This window comes from Notechis scutatus, chromosome 6 (genome assembly GCF_049901735.1).
Source record: "Notechis scutatus isolate UNSWTSFEM ecotype Mainland chromosome 6, rNotScu1.2, whole genome shotgun sequence".
NCBI lineage: Eukaryota > Metazoa > Chordata > Lepidosauria > Squamata > Elapidae > Notechis > Notechis scutatus.
This window is the reverse complement of record NC_142014.1, coordinates 9,445,810-9,462,398: the sequence shown is the minus strand read 5'-3', so window position 1 is coordinate 9,462,398 and position 16,589 is coordinate 9,445,810. Positions and strand designations below refer to the sequence as shown.

The 16,589-nt window shown below is 35.5% G+C and overlaps 1 protein-coding gene across 22 annotated transcripts in view; it reads left to right on the top strand.

Annotated features, from left to right (window-relative positions):
• Positions 1-16,589, top strand: part of ANKRD26 (ankyrin repeat domain 26) — an 86,369-nt gene that overhangs the window by 43,368 nt on the left and 26,412 nt on the right. For 17 of the 22 annotated variants that reach the window (XR_015750265.1, XM_087969345.1, XM_087969351.1 and 14 more), the window contains 6 exons: positions 10,211-10,357; positions 12,936-13,892; positions 14,340-14,492; positions 15,200-15,375; positions 15,536-15,629; positions 15,901-15,978. Coding sequence is in view for 21 of the 22 variants with exons in the window: in XM_087969345.1 (XP_087825471.1) it covers positions 10,211-10,357; positions 12,936-13,892; positions 14,340-14,492; positions 15,200-15,375; positions 15,536-15,629; positions 15,901-15,978 (1,605 nt within the window). In the remaining variant the exon portion in view is untranslated. The remainder of the gene's footprint in view (positions 1-10,210; positions 10,358-12,935; positions 13,893-14,339; positions 14,493-15,199; positions 15,376-15,535; positions 15,630-15,900; positions 15,979-16,589) is intronic. The other 5 variants (XM_087969348.1, XM_087969339.1, XM_087969338.1 and 2 more) reach the window with 1 other exon arrangement.

The window sequence follows — 16,589 nt, the reverse complement described above, 5'->3', positions numbered from 1 at the left end:
TGTTTGGAGCTTTTTGCAACCCATTATTTTTTTTACTATTCTAAACAATTTAATGTAATCATCAAATTTTGCTGTTCCACTAATCACATCCATTTCCGGATTATTTATAAGGATGTTAAAAAGCACCAGCCCTATGATAGAACCTGGGAAGTGCTGTTAATTATCCATCCATTGTAAGAAATGCCCATTTACTCCTATTCATTATTTCCTATTCTTTATCCAGTTGTTTATCCAAAAAAGGATTGTCCTTTATATTCCATGCCTGTAAAACTTATGGAGAAGATGACAGATTTTATCAAAGGCTTTAAAAAAAAATCTAGATAATGTTGCTTTCTCAGCTTTATCCATATGTTTATTAAAATCTTTTTTAAAAAACTTTAGGAGATAAAACCTTTCCTTAATGAAGCTATGTTGGTGATCTTTGAGCAAGGCCTGTGTCAACAGTGCTTGCTAATTTTATCTTTAATAGTAGCTTCCACTAACAAAACAGATTTTAAGATGATAGGCCTATAATTTCCTGAATCACCTCATGAGTCATTCTTAAAAAATGGAGTTATGTTGGCCACATTCCAGTTTTCAAGGAGCAAAGGCTTAGTATCGAGATAAGTTGCGTATTTTAGTTAGAAGGTCCACAGTCTCAACATTAAGGTCCTTAATAATTCTTAGTTAAATTTGTCAGTAAGACCTAGAATAGAATAAGTAAAAGCCTACAATTGAACATCTTGGATGAATGAATACATCAGGGATATGGCAAAATGTTCCAAGAACGAAAGTGAACCTTTCGTTGAAAGTTTTCTTATCACATTGAGACAACTAATGCAGAGATTTAATAAGCCAAGGAATATGAATAGTAAAGAAAATACTTCTCTTTTTATCCCAGTTATTCTATGATATCCATTCTGTAATAATACCATATTCTCAATGAAACTCTTATTCTGGCAGATAGATGAATCCAATATGATCTAGTTAGGAACTTACACTAGCTGACATAACCATGATAAGATAAGAGGCTTTTGTGGTTTGCTTAGGACACAGCAAAAATATAATACTGTTGAGAATGACAAGTATTCCCTTACAGTGTAGTTCACCAAAATTACAAATTTTATTTAAGAGAAACAATCATAGTAAAAAGCTAAAAAAAAGCTAAAAGTGGGAAAAATTAAGCCACAGTGGGATTATGGAAGGTATAAATGCAAGGAACTACTTGTTATACTTGCTTTGCTAAGGAAAGATCCTAGTGTTTTGATTTGTTGCTTTTTCTTTTTTTTTTTTAAAACAAGTTTTATTAATTTTTAAAACACACAAATTATCATTATTCATTACATGTTTAAACCTTTTTCCCTTATAAATTTAACAAGTCAGATAAATTATGATTCTGTTTTAAACCATTTCCATATAATATACCAAAACCTCTTATTCAATTTCTCTTTACTTCTCTTTACTCTTATTCAATATCATTATTATTATTTCATCTGTTTCTTTCTGACTTAGTTACCATTATTCTCATTCTATATTTCTACAAGTTTTTACCAATTCTCCCCCAAAAAGACATATACACACAACACACAGAACATAAAAAAATATCTTTTTGGAAAGTAACTTGGACCCAGGTGTCTCTCTCTTCATGGACTTCAATTATATTCATGCTCATCTTACATATCATTACTTATTTTATTTACCATTCTAAGCCTTCTATATTAACTTCTCCACATATTTCACACTTCTTAATTCTACCTTAATTAATCATCTTAGTTTAAATCATTATATTTGTATCTTTTGTCCATTTTTATCATCCCTTATGAAAAAAAAAGAAAATCAGTTTCTCCTGAAATCATTAATCAGAGTATGATGCCTTTCTATCTCCCCCTAAGTTAATCAAATTAATCTTTAAAATAATATCTAATACCCAATCAGATTTTGCTTGGTACATTCTATCTAACTAATACATCCAACACAATTAAATGCATAATTAGAGAATAAATCCAAATATTAAAAAGAAATACTATAATAAAAATTTTATAATAACATCAATACCATAATTTTATTAAACTCTTTAATTAAAACAATATTCTAAACCTCTCCTATTATTAAGTTTTAATACCAATCATTTTAAACATTTTAACATTTTAATCTCTTATCAACTCTTAAACCATTGCAATACTACCATCTCATCTTATGTACCTTGCAAAATCTTTTTTAAAAAAAATTATACTTTATCCATTATCCATAAAAATTCCTTTTTCCATTCAATTTCAAAACGTTGTAGCTTTTCTCCACCTTTTCCCTTTCTTTCTTTTCCCAACAAACCTTTCTACCCCCCTTCTTCTAGCCTCTGCCTTACCGGCTTCCCTTCTCTGTCGTATTTCTTTTCCCCTTTGTTTACACTCATCATATTGGTTTTGCACTTTATTTTTCCCTTTCTTAAATGTTTTTTAGATCTTAAGTCCTTAAATCCTTTAGTTTTCTTCTTTTCTCTTCTTTTCTTTTCTTTCTCTCTTCCTTTTTCTGGATCAAATTCTGAGATTCATTAAAGATGGCTCCTTCCTTTCTTTCTTGTTCCTCTGCTGTCTTCATCTGTTGTAATTTTTGTTGATAATTAGTAAGCGCCATTTCTAAGAAAAGAAAAGCTTCTTCCACCATTTCTCAGTTCCTCAACAGAAAGAGCCATTATAAATCTTTTCTTTTCTTTTCTCCTTCTTTCTTCTTACAACAACCAGAATATTCAAAAGAAAATAAAAAAGATAAAACAGTCCCAAAGTTATCAATCAGTCCAAACCAAGGCAGAGTTCTCACTTTCTCCTTCTGGGGTGATATCAATCAAAGAGAAAGAAAGTCCAAATCTGTTTAAAGTCTTGTTACAATATATTCTAATCTTCAAATCCTTAAGGCATCTGCTCCAACAAATCTTAGCATACAAATATTTTCTTTTTAATCCTCTCTCTTCCCACTCATCGCTTAAATCCAATTTCCACCTAAAAATAGGTTTCTTAATATCCAGTTATTTATTCCGTAGGAAAAGAGGGAAAGCTATCCTTTCAGCACCTTCCAGCAGCCGCTTTTTCCTCTTCTGGCAGGTATTATTCAGAAAGTCATACTTTTCAGGAATTTTATTAAATATGTCTTAGAGTCCTAGGAGCCAAGAAAAACTTTCTCCTCTCAATCACTTTCTCCACTTCCTCCTGCGCATTCTTACCCGGCTGCCAGCTTCTTTGTGGCGGCCATTACGGACCGCCGCTGCACCGTCCTGGGAAAGGGGTTCTGCCGGCCAGGAGGGGTCTGCAGCACCCCAAACCCTTCTCCGGATCCCCTACCTTCAGCTGCCCCTGCAGGGAGCCTAGCTCCGTACCCGGCTGGGTCGGAGCCCCAAAAACGACTAGCGCGGCGGGGATCGCGCAGCTCGCAAATCCTGCCGCTCATGACCGACAAACCGGAAGTCCCGATTTGTTGCTTTTTCAAGGGTTTTTTGGAAGGAACTAGAATATTTAGAAATTGTCTATTATGTGGAAAAATAACAGAACTGCACTGCATACTTCTGAGTCTGCTACAAATTACTACTCACCCATTATATAAACATTTTGATCTGCTATTTAACCACATTTCTTTCAGATATCCAGCAGCTGAAAATTAAGTAGGCACTTCATTTTAATTCTTTTTTTCCTTTTAGAAAGGTTAGAATTAAAATTAAACATTTTTAACTTGAAAATACAGATCTTTTATGCATTTTACTTATAATCAGGAAAAAAAGTTTGAGACCAAAAAGAAAATAGACTTAAAAGAATTTTAGTGACCTCATAATTACATAGAGACATTGTGTTGTTTATGATGTCAGCTGAAGCAAAGAGATTGGATATGCCAATAATGTAATAATATCTTTGCAGATTCTATCCATGTTCTAATGTTTTTGCTCAAACAACAGCAGGGGCGTAATCTGCACAAATTCAAATTTAATAATTTTTTTGGTCTGTTTCTTCTTTTGATATTAAGGAAGCAGCAAATTTCAGGATCTTTTGCTTAATATCGTAGTTAAAGTGAGCAATAACTGCCTTAGAGTAGCATAATGAAGAATATACAGGAGGCTCAAAAATCATACGAGCAACATCAAATCAAATTACTGAAAACGATGAGTTGTTCAGATTATATATAGAAATATCATAATTGGAGAGCTATGGAGGATGAGGCAAACTACCAAGGATATCCTGATTTTTATACAATGAAAAATTCTGATCAGCCTAATCAGGAATTGGTCTCTTCATTCTCCAGCCCTTCTTTGGGAAGCTCTAATACTTGTCATCCTTTGGTCAGAAGAAACATACCTAATAGTTATCAGGGAAACTTGCTTCCTAGCTTTTCTTTTTCTTTTCCTCCTGTGAAAGAAAATAGTTTAAAGAAGATTAATTTCCCACCAACTGCAACAGATGTAGGCTTTACTAAAACCCCTCAAGAGTTACTAAACCTTGTGAATGCTGTTCGACAAATGGTAAGCTTGTTCTAAAATAAGTATACAATATTTTCTTTTCCTTTTTATATATTTTATTTATACATTTTTCTTCAGTAAACATAAAAACCCAATATCTAAATGGACAGCATTTTGTCTGAGTACGGTTAGTTTTGAAAAATAATAACAGTAATAATATACATATCATTGATAATAATCACATAGTAATAGTAATATTAGCTTATCCATACTTGTAAACCTTCATTATATAGTTAATCATTCTCTTAAACTTTTAAATTTCTAACTTCTGTTTCTGTTAACTAACAAGTCCCATGTTAAAAAGTATTCTGTTTCTTCCTTCTCCTTTATTTTGAGTCTATCCATCTCTGCGCATTCTAATATTTTTCATTAACTTTCATCTGTAGGGATCTCTTCCTTTTTCCACTGTTGTGCAAAAATAATTCTCGCTGCTGTTAACACATGTAAAATTAAATATGTATTCCCTTTATTATACTGTTCTGCTAAAATACCCAACAAAAATATTTCTGGTTTTAAATCAGTATGTTGCTTCACCATTTTTTTCTAACCATGTATGTATTTTTGTCCATTTTTTTTTTTTTGCCTTTTGCCACCACGTAATGATAGTATGAACCCGGTATCTGATTACATATCCAGGGGTGGGATTCTACCAGTTCGGGCTGGTTCGGGCAAACCGGATGTTAATTGTACATCTGGTTCGATGAACCGGTAGTTCCGAAGACCAGCTGGCCCCACCCACCCCGCCTTGCACCTCCCAGGCGTCCCCATGCACCTGGTTCTGGTTCCCATGTAAGTGCAGAGAGAGGCATACAAGGCCAAAAACGGGCTGCAAGGGGGGGTGTGCGCTGCACACACACACAAACCCCATGGCCCGTTTTGTGTCTCCTGAGGCTCCAGGGAGGCTTGCTATGCTAAAGACAGCCTATTTTTGCTTTCAAGGGAGGTGCAGGAGGAGTGCTGCCTGTCCCATACCCCTAGCCATGCCCACCCAGCTGGTGATTACCAGTTGCTAAATTAGTTGATTAGCTGCCTGCTCTCCCTCCCACCAGCCAGCATGTAAGGGCTTCCCTTCAGTTTGTTCCTGCCCTCAAACAGCAAGGCCGGCACATGCAAAGTGCAATGGTTCTCCGGCAGCTGGGCTTGCAGTTGGCTTGCAACACCTGAGTTCCAGGTCCTTCCTTCCTCCTGTTCCTTCCGCTATGCCTGCTTTTGCCTCCTCCTCTTCCTGATCCTGCTTCCCGTTTCTCCTGCTACCTCTTCCTTCCTTCCTTCCTCTGCTTCTCCCCCACTTTCCTCCTCTCCTTCTCCCAGCACTGCAACTGGGCTTGCATTCCCTTCCCGCACCTCTCCAAGTTTGCAAGACAAACACGCACCTCTCCAAGTTTGCAAGACAAACACGCAGCAGCCCAACTCACAACCAAGTGCTTTCCCAAAGCCTTGTTGGAGGGGGACCCCTCCAAGGTATGTGTGCGTGTGTGGGAATGTCACCTTAAGTGCTGGGTCTCCAAGGGAATCCCTCTCTCATTTGCATCAAGACTCCTGGCCAAGTTGGTTTGCTCTCTCTCTCTCTCCCTCCCTCTCCCTCTCTCTCTCTCCCTCCCTCCCTCCTCCCTCCCTCTGCCTCTCCCCCTCCCCCTCCTTCTCTCTTTTGAATTGTTTTGTCAGCACTTCCTCAACATGCTGGATCTTCATTTGTTTTGCTGGAAGGATGAGTTAGAATTTGTCTCTTCTCCCCCACCTTCCTTCCCACTTTCTTAGAAGCAGAAAGTCGCAGGTCTTATCTGGAAGAGAATCGCTGTGCTGAACCATTGAAAAGTGCAAGTGGTGGTCGTTCACACTCTTTCTGCTTCCCCGAACTTTGATTGGGGGTTTCCTCTGGAGCAAAAACAGAGAGCCTCTTCCAGTGAAAAAATTTCTCTGTGTCATCTCATGTTCTTCCAGAGCAGAATACAAAAGCCTATTCCTGTGAAGTCCTTTCCAGTTCTTTATTCTGATTTTCTGCTGAAGCAAAAGAAAGCCCTTTCTATAGTGAAGTCTTCCTTGTGTCTTTATTCTGAATCCTCTGATGGCAGGCTTTAAGAAACAATCCCACACTTACTTTACTCCATGCATGGTCCACCCGCTATTTAATTTACCACTTCTGTTTGTGCTTCTTTCCCAAACTCTATACTGTTCTCCCCCGCCCCATCACACACACACACACACACACACACACACACACAGGTCCATGGTAAAATTGTCTTCCATGAAACCAGTCCCTGGTGCCAGAATGGTTGGGGACCTCCCTATAGGAGAGCCCTTTCAAGAATTACGTATTAATATAAAAGCCACTAACTTAGCTCTGATCCTAAACGCTAAAGCTGTTGCACATCAAAAAATAGCGGAGCTCTGATCAACTATCACAGCCACATTTTTTATCTGAGTGGAGGGCCTGGGAAAGGTGTCAGAATAACAGAATAACACTTAGAAGGGACCTTGGGGGGGAACCCTATACCATTTCAGAGAAATGGCTGTCCAGTCTTTTCTTTAAAATCTCCCGTGTTGGAGTACCCAGAACTTCTGGAGATAAGCAGTTGCATTGGTTAATTGTTCTCACTGTCAGAAAATTTCTCCTTAGTTTTAGGTTGTTTCTCTCGTTGTTCAATTTCCATCTATTGCTTCTTGTTTTGCCTTCTCTTCTTTGGAAAATACATTGCCCCCCCCTTTTTTTTTGTGGCAGCCCCTTAAAAGCCAGTTGCCTATCACACTCTTGGGCAAAGCATGTGAGCCATTTCCTCCTTTCAGCGGTTCATGAAAGTACATTTATAGTATGTAGATAATAAAGTCGAAAAAAGGTGAACAACATTTTTATAGAACTGTAGATACGTTTAGGCTGGGTGTGACAAGTAATGGTTGGGAAGGGACGGGCTAGGCAAGGCACCCCTTGACATGAGTGACATTGAGTTGGTCACGCCCAGCCAGTCATGTGACCACCAAGCCATGCCAGCCAGCAAGCCACCCCCACCCAGTCACATGACCACAAAGCAACACCCACAAATTAAGCCACACCCACAGAACCGGTTGTTAAGAAATTTGAATCCCACCCCTGTACGTATCCAACATTAGGAAGACATGTTTTCAAACATCTTTGCCATTTTTGCTGGTGGTAAATGCCACCTATAAAATATTTTTACAGAGATTTTCCTTATAGGCAGTTGACGTTAATTTATAATTTCTGTCCCACAGTTTTTGCCATTTATCTAACTCTATAGTATGTTTCTAAATAAATCAATTGGAGAGAAAATGTCTCGGAAGTGATTGATATCATGGATACTTTCTGGATGCCTTACGTTTAAAGTTTAAAGTTTTTAGCCCACACTATCATTGTTTCTTTCACTTGTTCGTCTTCCATTTTAATGCTAAATAGATATCTATGCATTTTTATTAGCTTTTTATCTGTCCCTAGTAGTATCTGATCTAATGCTGTTGGTTCTTCATAAAAAAACATTTTTCTTATACCTTGATTATATTTGCACATGCGACCACCATGCTAAATCAATCCCTTGATTTTTCAATCCTTGGTTAGTTTTAAGTTCCCCTTTTTCATTCAAAAAGGTCTTTATATCTTTTTTCCAAGTTAACAACATTCGGATGTATCAGTGCCTCATGGGGAGCCAGACTGGTATTTTCATATAATGTTTTTATTTTATTTTTCCCATACTAACAGCAAAGCAGTTCTAACATAATGTCTTTGGAAATATCTATATATTTTGCTTTTCCCATACCATAAAAGGGTGTGCCCATCCCAGTTGAACATCGTGTCTCTCCAAAATTAATAAACTTTTATGTCTCATCTACTCTTTCACCCATTTAAGTACAGAGGCCTGGTAATATAGCTCCCAATCTGGCAATCCAACCCCCACTTTGTTTTTAGAGTCTTGTAGCACTTCCAATCTTATTCTTAAAATAATGCATTATTCTTATTCTTAAAGTAAAAATTTCTGCAAGATATTATTTTTATTGTATCTATTCTTCCTACCATCGATAATTGCAGATTTTTCCATTTCTCCAGATCTAGTTTAATTTATTGCAATAGCTTAGTATAATTATCTTCTTTAATAGTTGCACATCTTGCTGTTAATCGAATTCCTAAGTAATTTACTTTCTTAACTATCTGAATATCTGTCTTCATCAGTTTTTTTCTTTTGTTTGTTTGTTTAGCTGTAAAATTTTTGACTAGTGTCTTGGTTCTCTCTTTACTTATTTTCAATTCTGCAACTTACCATTTTCTTCTATTTTTTTTATTAATTTGGGTCCAGTTTCTTGTGGTTCTTCTAGAACCGTGATGGCGAACCTATGGCACGCGTGTTGGAAGTGGCATGCAGAGCCATCTCTCCATACACTCCAGCCATCTCCTGTTTGCTCTTCCAGGTTCCGGCGCGCACATGCGCGCCAGCCAGCTGGTCTTCGCTCGTGCAGAAGCACCGTAAACCGGAAGAGCAGCTCCCCAGAATGCATGCGCACGCCAGCCAGCTTGCACAACAAGTGGCCAGCGCACTTGGTTGCAAAAAGTTTCACCACCACTGTTCTAGAATAAATACCAGGTCATCTGCCTGTAATCTGTATTTTTCTTTTTATTTCCATGCCTTTTATTTCTGAATCTTATCTAATGTTTCTGTTTAACATTTCCAATGTTAATATAAATAGTAAAGGGGACAAAGGGCATCCTTGTCTTGTGCCTTTCCTTATACTAAAATTCTCTGTCATGTCCATCACCTTTGCAGTTTGTTTAGAATATATTGCCTTAATCATATTAGTAAATTTTTCACCAAGTCTATATATGTTAATTGTAGTGACATAAATTGCCAATTTACATTGTCAACTGCTTTCTGTGCATCTAAAAAGATCAACGCCATTTGTTTTTCAGAATGTACTTCATAATATTCCAATGTATTCAAAATGATTCTCATATTGTTTTTAATTTGTCTTTTAGGTAAAAATCCATTCTGGTCTGAATGTATAAATTCATTCAAGAATCTTTTTAGTTTCTGCTATTATTGAGTCTACATTTATTGTCTACATTTAGTAATGATATTGGCCTATAATTTTTTATCTGCGTTAAATCTGAATCTTCTTTTGGTATTAAAGTAATATTTCCTTCCATCCAAGTATTTGGTATCTTGGCTTCTACCAATAAGTATATGATATTTTCAGTTCTTTTGTGATTTATTTATTCAGTAGAAAAAATACATTCTGAAAAGAATCTCGCAAGCTTGTGTTTTTACATCTAAATGCTGCATAAGATTGAAACTAATATTTTATTTCAGAAAATGTGATATTAGTCCTTATCAATTACTCAATTACTTAGTTTTACCCAAATTTTTAGCATGAATCAATTACTTTGATGGTTAAGAAAACTGCATAACGAACCTGTATAGAACAGTACCAGGTCTAAAGAAATTCAAATCCATATTTTAGTCAGCTGTAGATAATTACTAACATATTGCTGCCAAAATGACTTTTTAGTAACAGTGTTTCTATTGTTCCTAATATTTACTTTACATATGTTTAACTATTAGTGTTAGATATTTTTTTATTTAGTTGCTCAATTGTCAGTATCTATTTAACGTATATTGTATTCTCTGATGTAATACAACTTCTATTCCTTATAGTTGTGGCTGTATACACAGGCACAATCTGTCAGATCATAACAAACTGGTCAGTTTGTTACTTTACTACAAGGCTGATATATTATAGGTTGAAGAAGAACGTAATGAAACACAGAGACAACTTTGTCAAGAACAAAATGCCAGAGCCATACAAGAAGATATTTTAAATACCCACTTCTGGAGGCAGAAGGAATTGGAAGAAGAATCAAAAAAAGTAGCAACCAAACAGTCAGAGGTATCCACTTTGCCAAATATTTTTAAAATATAAAACTCTTTTCAGTTTCATTGGCTACAAATCAAAAGTTCTTGTCAGCTTTGAAATTCAGCTGCCACATTTAATGGAAGAGAGGGGTGGAGGAGTTGAAAAGTTCAAGGTTATTCTGTATGTCTACTAAGAAAATTGCAGTTAATTGGTTCTCGTGATTTATGAAGTGTAGAAGTGGGAGGAGAGAAGGTGGATTCTGTGTAACGCATGAAAATACTTTCACTTTGGGAAATTGCCTTAGACGTACCAGATCTGTTCCTAAATAAATCAATTAGAGAGAAAATGTCTTGGAGTGATTGATATCATGGATACTTTCTGGATGCCTTACAGTTCTGGTCATTACCGGTAAAGCTTTGTGTGGTTTAGCGACTAGATATTACATTGGATGGAATTCTCTCTGTGTGTCAGTTTCAACCCACCCTGTTTCTGTGTCCAGGGAAGAGACGCTAAAGATTGTCATTCTATGTGAGGGGAAGGGGTTGTAGGCCTTTGAAGTGCCTGTTCCATGCTCTGGAACACCCTGCTGCTTGAAGTATGTGATCTTTCCAATTTATTGGCTGTTATGAAGGCTCATAGAATTTTTTTCACCACAAAATATATGGACCCTAAGGGAGATAGGACTGTATTATTGATAGGTTCTATTTAATTGATAATTATTTTGCTCTTATATTTTGTATACATGTATGGAAGAGAGAAAATGGTAAACTACCTTCAATATCTAAAATAAGGACATACTCTTATAAATCAGTAATTAAATCTTAAACTATGATGTAGATTTAAAACCTGTAATTCAGGAAGAATCATTATTACTAACTAAGTACTGTTTATACATTTGTTTATATATAAGATCTTCCTTTACCTTTTTTAACTATGTATTTTAGAGAACAATATTTGTAAGAATATGTTCATTTTATGGCCTCATTAGATAGAAGAGGTGGCTGAATTTGTTCAGTTTTACAAGACAAGCTGAGTCAAGTCTGGTGAATCTTTGGGTTGGAGATTGTCAGGGAATATTAACAATAGACTAGATTAGCGAATTATAAAACATCTTTGTAGACAATGGTGGCAAACATTTTTTCACATTATTGCAAAGATAATTCATGGATGACAATATGAATTTACTAGAAGTCAAGTGACTCAAAGGATACTTTTTCTTACCTTAGAGTTCATTTTAGTCATTTTTCAACATAAAAAAATATTTATCCTAGGCCTCAACTTTTGACCATATTTGAGACAGGAATTTGCATCATTAAGTGGTACGGTTGTAAATGCGACTGCTTTGTTTAGCAGCAGCAATCCAGCAGTCCTCATTGCTGTCATTAACTAAATGCTCTGTTTGTTAGATGAGTCAACTGCCTGCCGGCTTTCTACAATCAAGTCAGTGGGGAAGCCAGCAGAAAGTTGCAAGCCCCAGGAACTGCCAAGTGAGGATGGAGTGAGGAAGTACATGGGGATGTTGGACCTAAGAGCCATTTGGATTTTCAGCACCGAATTGAAGGGTTTCTGAAACCTCTCTGTTCTGGAGCTTAAAATTTTCCAATGACTGAAAATCCTGCTTCTATTGGCATGGAGGATTTTCAGCCCCTAAGCAGAGAGGCAAGTCTACTAGGACTGAAAATCCTTCATGCCAAAATCCTACTTGGATTTCAGCATGGATCTTTTTTCAACCAGCCCCCAGAGCTTAGAAAGAGTCGTCCCGACAGGTACTGGTGGCTTACAACTTTTCCTGCCAGTTCCTCTGTGAACAGATTGTCAAGTGCCCAGATTTCAATCAGATAGGGCACTATGATGGCCATAAATTCAGTCATAAATTTGTTTGGCCCCAGGGTAACATCAAGCCATTGCTGAATGAGTGGTCATAAATTGTGAGCTAACTATGTTTAAAACTTTGTGATGATAATCTGCAAGGAACTCATTTTACATAAACATTAAAGAAAAAGGCACAGTATGGAATTTGTTTCTTATTTTTGTTAGTTCAGTTCTCTCTCAAGTTCTATAGACAGACTATGAGGTGGGTGGCTTTAGAAGTGTGGTTTATAAATAAACTTAACAAATGTAATTTCTAATTAAATTTTGGTTAAGAAATTGAGAGGATTTTTCATGTTGCTATGTTGCTTTTCTCTTTAAATGATCTCTATGATAGACTTAAGTTTGATTAAAATTAAGAAAATTGAAAGGGGTATACTATTGTGAAAACAAAATACATAGTTGTCATATTATCACACATCTGTTATGCTCTATAAGAATGAAAAGTAATTATTCTTCAGACAAAACTATCCAGATTTTTGTTCTCAGTGTGCTTGATGAATGATTGGAAAACCACAATCAGGATGCATGTCTAGCGGCATTTTTCACACCGTCTCTCTTAGGAACTCATGAGAGACATAATGTGTCCATTTCTGAAGTAATATTTAGACATTCTGAGTGTTATCTGTTGATTGATAATGTTTATTCAACATAAATTTGTCTGATCTCCTAGAATGTAGCTTACATCTCTGGATTCTATGAATGTATTTATGTGTTATCCTTCTGCTTCTTAAATATTCAGATGATTGATAACCATGACCATGAAAAAGAATTCTCACACAGAAATCAAATACTCCAAGATGAACTTGCTGTATTAAAATTAGAACTTGATCGCATCAGGATTCAGCATCAGGAGGTTGAAAGCAAATATTTGGAAGAAAATGAAAGTTTGAAAGAAAAAAATGAAGAACTTAAAAAAGAACTGAAACTAAATGAAGATGCTTTGACTCAAACAGTTTTTCAATATAATGGACAAATAAATGTATCAAAAACTGAGGTTGCAATGGTAGCATCCAAATTGGAACATTTCAAGGAAAATAAAGAAAGATTGGAAATAGAACTTGATTCACTACGCTCTCATTTGAATTCTGCTCTTCAGGAACTTGATCGTTGTCAGGTATCAAAAAGTGACCTTGAACGATTGCTTCAGCGAGAGAGGGAAGAATGGCTCCGCTTAAAAGACAAATTGAACCACGATGTGTGTACTGTACGAGAAACAAACAGTGGCTTGTCTCAACAGTTAGGGAAAGCTGAAAATAAAGCTAATAGTCTAGAAAATGAGCTTCACCATGCAACTCTCAGTCTCCGGGAAAAGAACTTGCTGTTAGATAGTATTCAAAGAGATCTAAACCAGTCACAGTGCCAAGTGAAAGAACTTGAAAATGCACAACAAGTTGCAAAGGATCAAATAAGCAAATATGTAATAAAACAGGAATCTATGCAAGAACGCTTAGGACAGGTCCAAAGTGAAAATCTCTTACTTCGACAACAGCTTGAAGATTTTCAGAACAAGGGCATTATCAAAGAAAAAGCAGTGACTGATGTTCAAGATAAATTCAGTGATATTTTTAATAAGCTCAGAGCTGATACTGAAAAGCAAGTTCAGATGATGGAAGAGAGAAATAAAGAATTAATCACAAAATGTAATAATTTAAAGGACCAAGTCATTAAATATGAATCTGAGAAAATAGACAGAGAGGTAAGTATGATTTATGTTCTGTCAATTCCACCAATGTAATCATTTTTCAGGGTACAGATTTCTAAACTAAGCTTAATTTTCACTTGGAGACACTATATGAATTTAATATGATAATGATAGACTTTATAAGGAAGTGAAATATTATCATTTTACAGCACAACTTATATGGTGTATGTAAAATTAAGCACACTTCAAAGTTATTGTAAATAATTTATCTTTGCATTCCTTCTGCTAATAAATTATTCATTGCTTCAGTTGATATTGGTCAGGAAAGAAAACTACTTGCATATAGTATATATGAACAGAGAGACATACACATACATACACAAACTCATATAAATATATGTTATTGAACATTTTTACCTATTATAAATATTACTTAGATAAATTAAAATGCAACATTTTCAGTCTATTTTGTATGAATTATTTCATTAAACATCTTTTTAGAGTACAATAAGGCAATTGCAGCAAGAACTTGCAGATTCCCTCAAAAAGCAATCCATGACAGAAGCTTCATTGGAAGTTTCAACACGTTATCGTATTGACTTAGAGGAGGATAAACAGCAACTCCTGAAGGAAATAGAAAGGATAAAATGTAAGGTATGCATGCAACAGTTTATTAAATGCTTTATATCTTCTACTGTGGGAACGGAAGAGATGACATCCAACACTTTCTGATGCATTAGTTTTTGAAATAGTTTTGGCGTGGTTCTGTTCCTACATTGAGAATACCTTCCCGAAAGTAGAATATCATTCGGCTCTCTGCCATTTATACTGTGGGATGCATAAAGGTTATGGTGTCCTCCAGGCTACTCAACCTCTGTATGTAATCAGTGCACTGATGATTATCAAGAATTACAGGTCTGGGTTCCTTCTCTATGCAGATAATATTGAGGTTTCTTCTGTCCATCATCATCAAGTATGCTGAGCTTGTTGAGGAGCTGCTTGGGCTAGATTGAAGACATTCTGGTTAGAGGAAATGTCAGCAAACGGGAAGGAGCTTTTCCTGTTTTGTTCTTCCTTCAGAGAATCAGTTGTAGATATGCTCTTTGACAAAAAAAAACATTGCCATTTGTTCATGGTGTTTCATCGTACATGAAACAAGAGTTTATCTTGCTTCTATTATCTATCCACTAGTTATTTCCCAGTAAAATTACTGCAGTGCACGCTGTATAGGGATGCCCTTGAAGGAGATTTAGAAACTACAGGACTCTAGGATGAGGTGATTAGACTGGCAGGGTATATCATAGCAAGAGCACATTGCACCTATTTTTTGGCTAAGCCACATTGACTCTCAAATTTTACAGTTGCAAGATTCAGAAGTTCAGACTATCCAGTGTGAAAGATCTACTCATGAATTAAGACATGCTTTGGACATTAAGGAACGTGAAGCAAGTGCAGCATCTCAGAAACTACAGGATCTTCTAGTAGCATCATCAGGAACAAATAATGCTATAAAACAATTAGAAGAGCACATACAGAGGTAAAACATGCTGAAATTTAAATGTACTAAATGAATAGAATTGATAAAAAAATTCTTGTGCAATTTATACTTCCATGTGGTATAGAATCATTAAAACACATAAAGAGGAAGAAATATAGTTGCATTGTATCCTATTTTGAGACTGTGTTTTTCTTTTAAGACTTGAAATAGAAAATGCCAGATTGGAAGCTACAACAAACCAGCAAAGTAATAGAATTGAGATACTTCAAAAAGACCTACAGGATAGTGTTTCTGTAAGTCAACCATAATATTTTGGGGAAATAAGATTTCATATTTAATTCCTTTCCTGTTTTTTATCATTTTAAAAAAATAATAATATTTCAGACAGCTATTACAGCATACTGAATTAGTTTCCTTCATATTCAGAAGTTATAAATAAATTAAAATTATTGAAATTATGAATGTAACAATAGAAAGGGATGTAAATAACAAAAGAGAACTTCTAAAGACTGAAAACTTTTGCAACCTGCGTAATGACTCTTGGTTTCTTTTGTGATGATCTAGGTTCATAATCGTCTTGAGGAATTGATAACCAGCTTACAGACAGCAAAAATCAGTCTAGAGGAACAACTAAACCACCAGGTATTCTAAATGAATAGAATTGATAAAAAAAATTATTGTGCAATTTATACTTCCATGTGGTATAGAACCATTAAAACATGTAAGGAGGAAGAAATATAGTTGCATTGTATCCTGTTTTGAGACTGTTTTTCTTTTAAGACTTGAAATAGACAATGCCAGATTGGAAGCTACAACAAACCAGCAAAGTAATAGAGTTGAGGTATTTCAAAAAGACCTACAGGATAGTGTTTCATAAAAATGAAACAAACAGCAGTATTTTCAAGATAAGGATAATTCACATATAACAAAATTGACACATTTCACTTGTAGATCATTCCCTTTCGTTTCTGTTAATTTTTATATTATTGCACACGAAAGATTGGTACTGGAATCATAGATATCAGACAGCAAATGTAAATCTTTGATTCTGTGGATGTTTCTGAATTGGCATGCATACTTACTTAAAGTGTGAATTTTCTTAGCCTATTCTATCTCCGCTTAATATTGTTCTCTTCTGAGAATAAGAATCTACTTCAAATAAAAACACACAATCATTCGTGCAGCCATTGATATGTCAAATTAGCAATCAAGATTCAAGGAAAATATGAATAATAGCATTTGAAATGGATTTC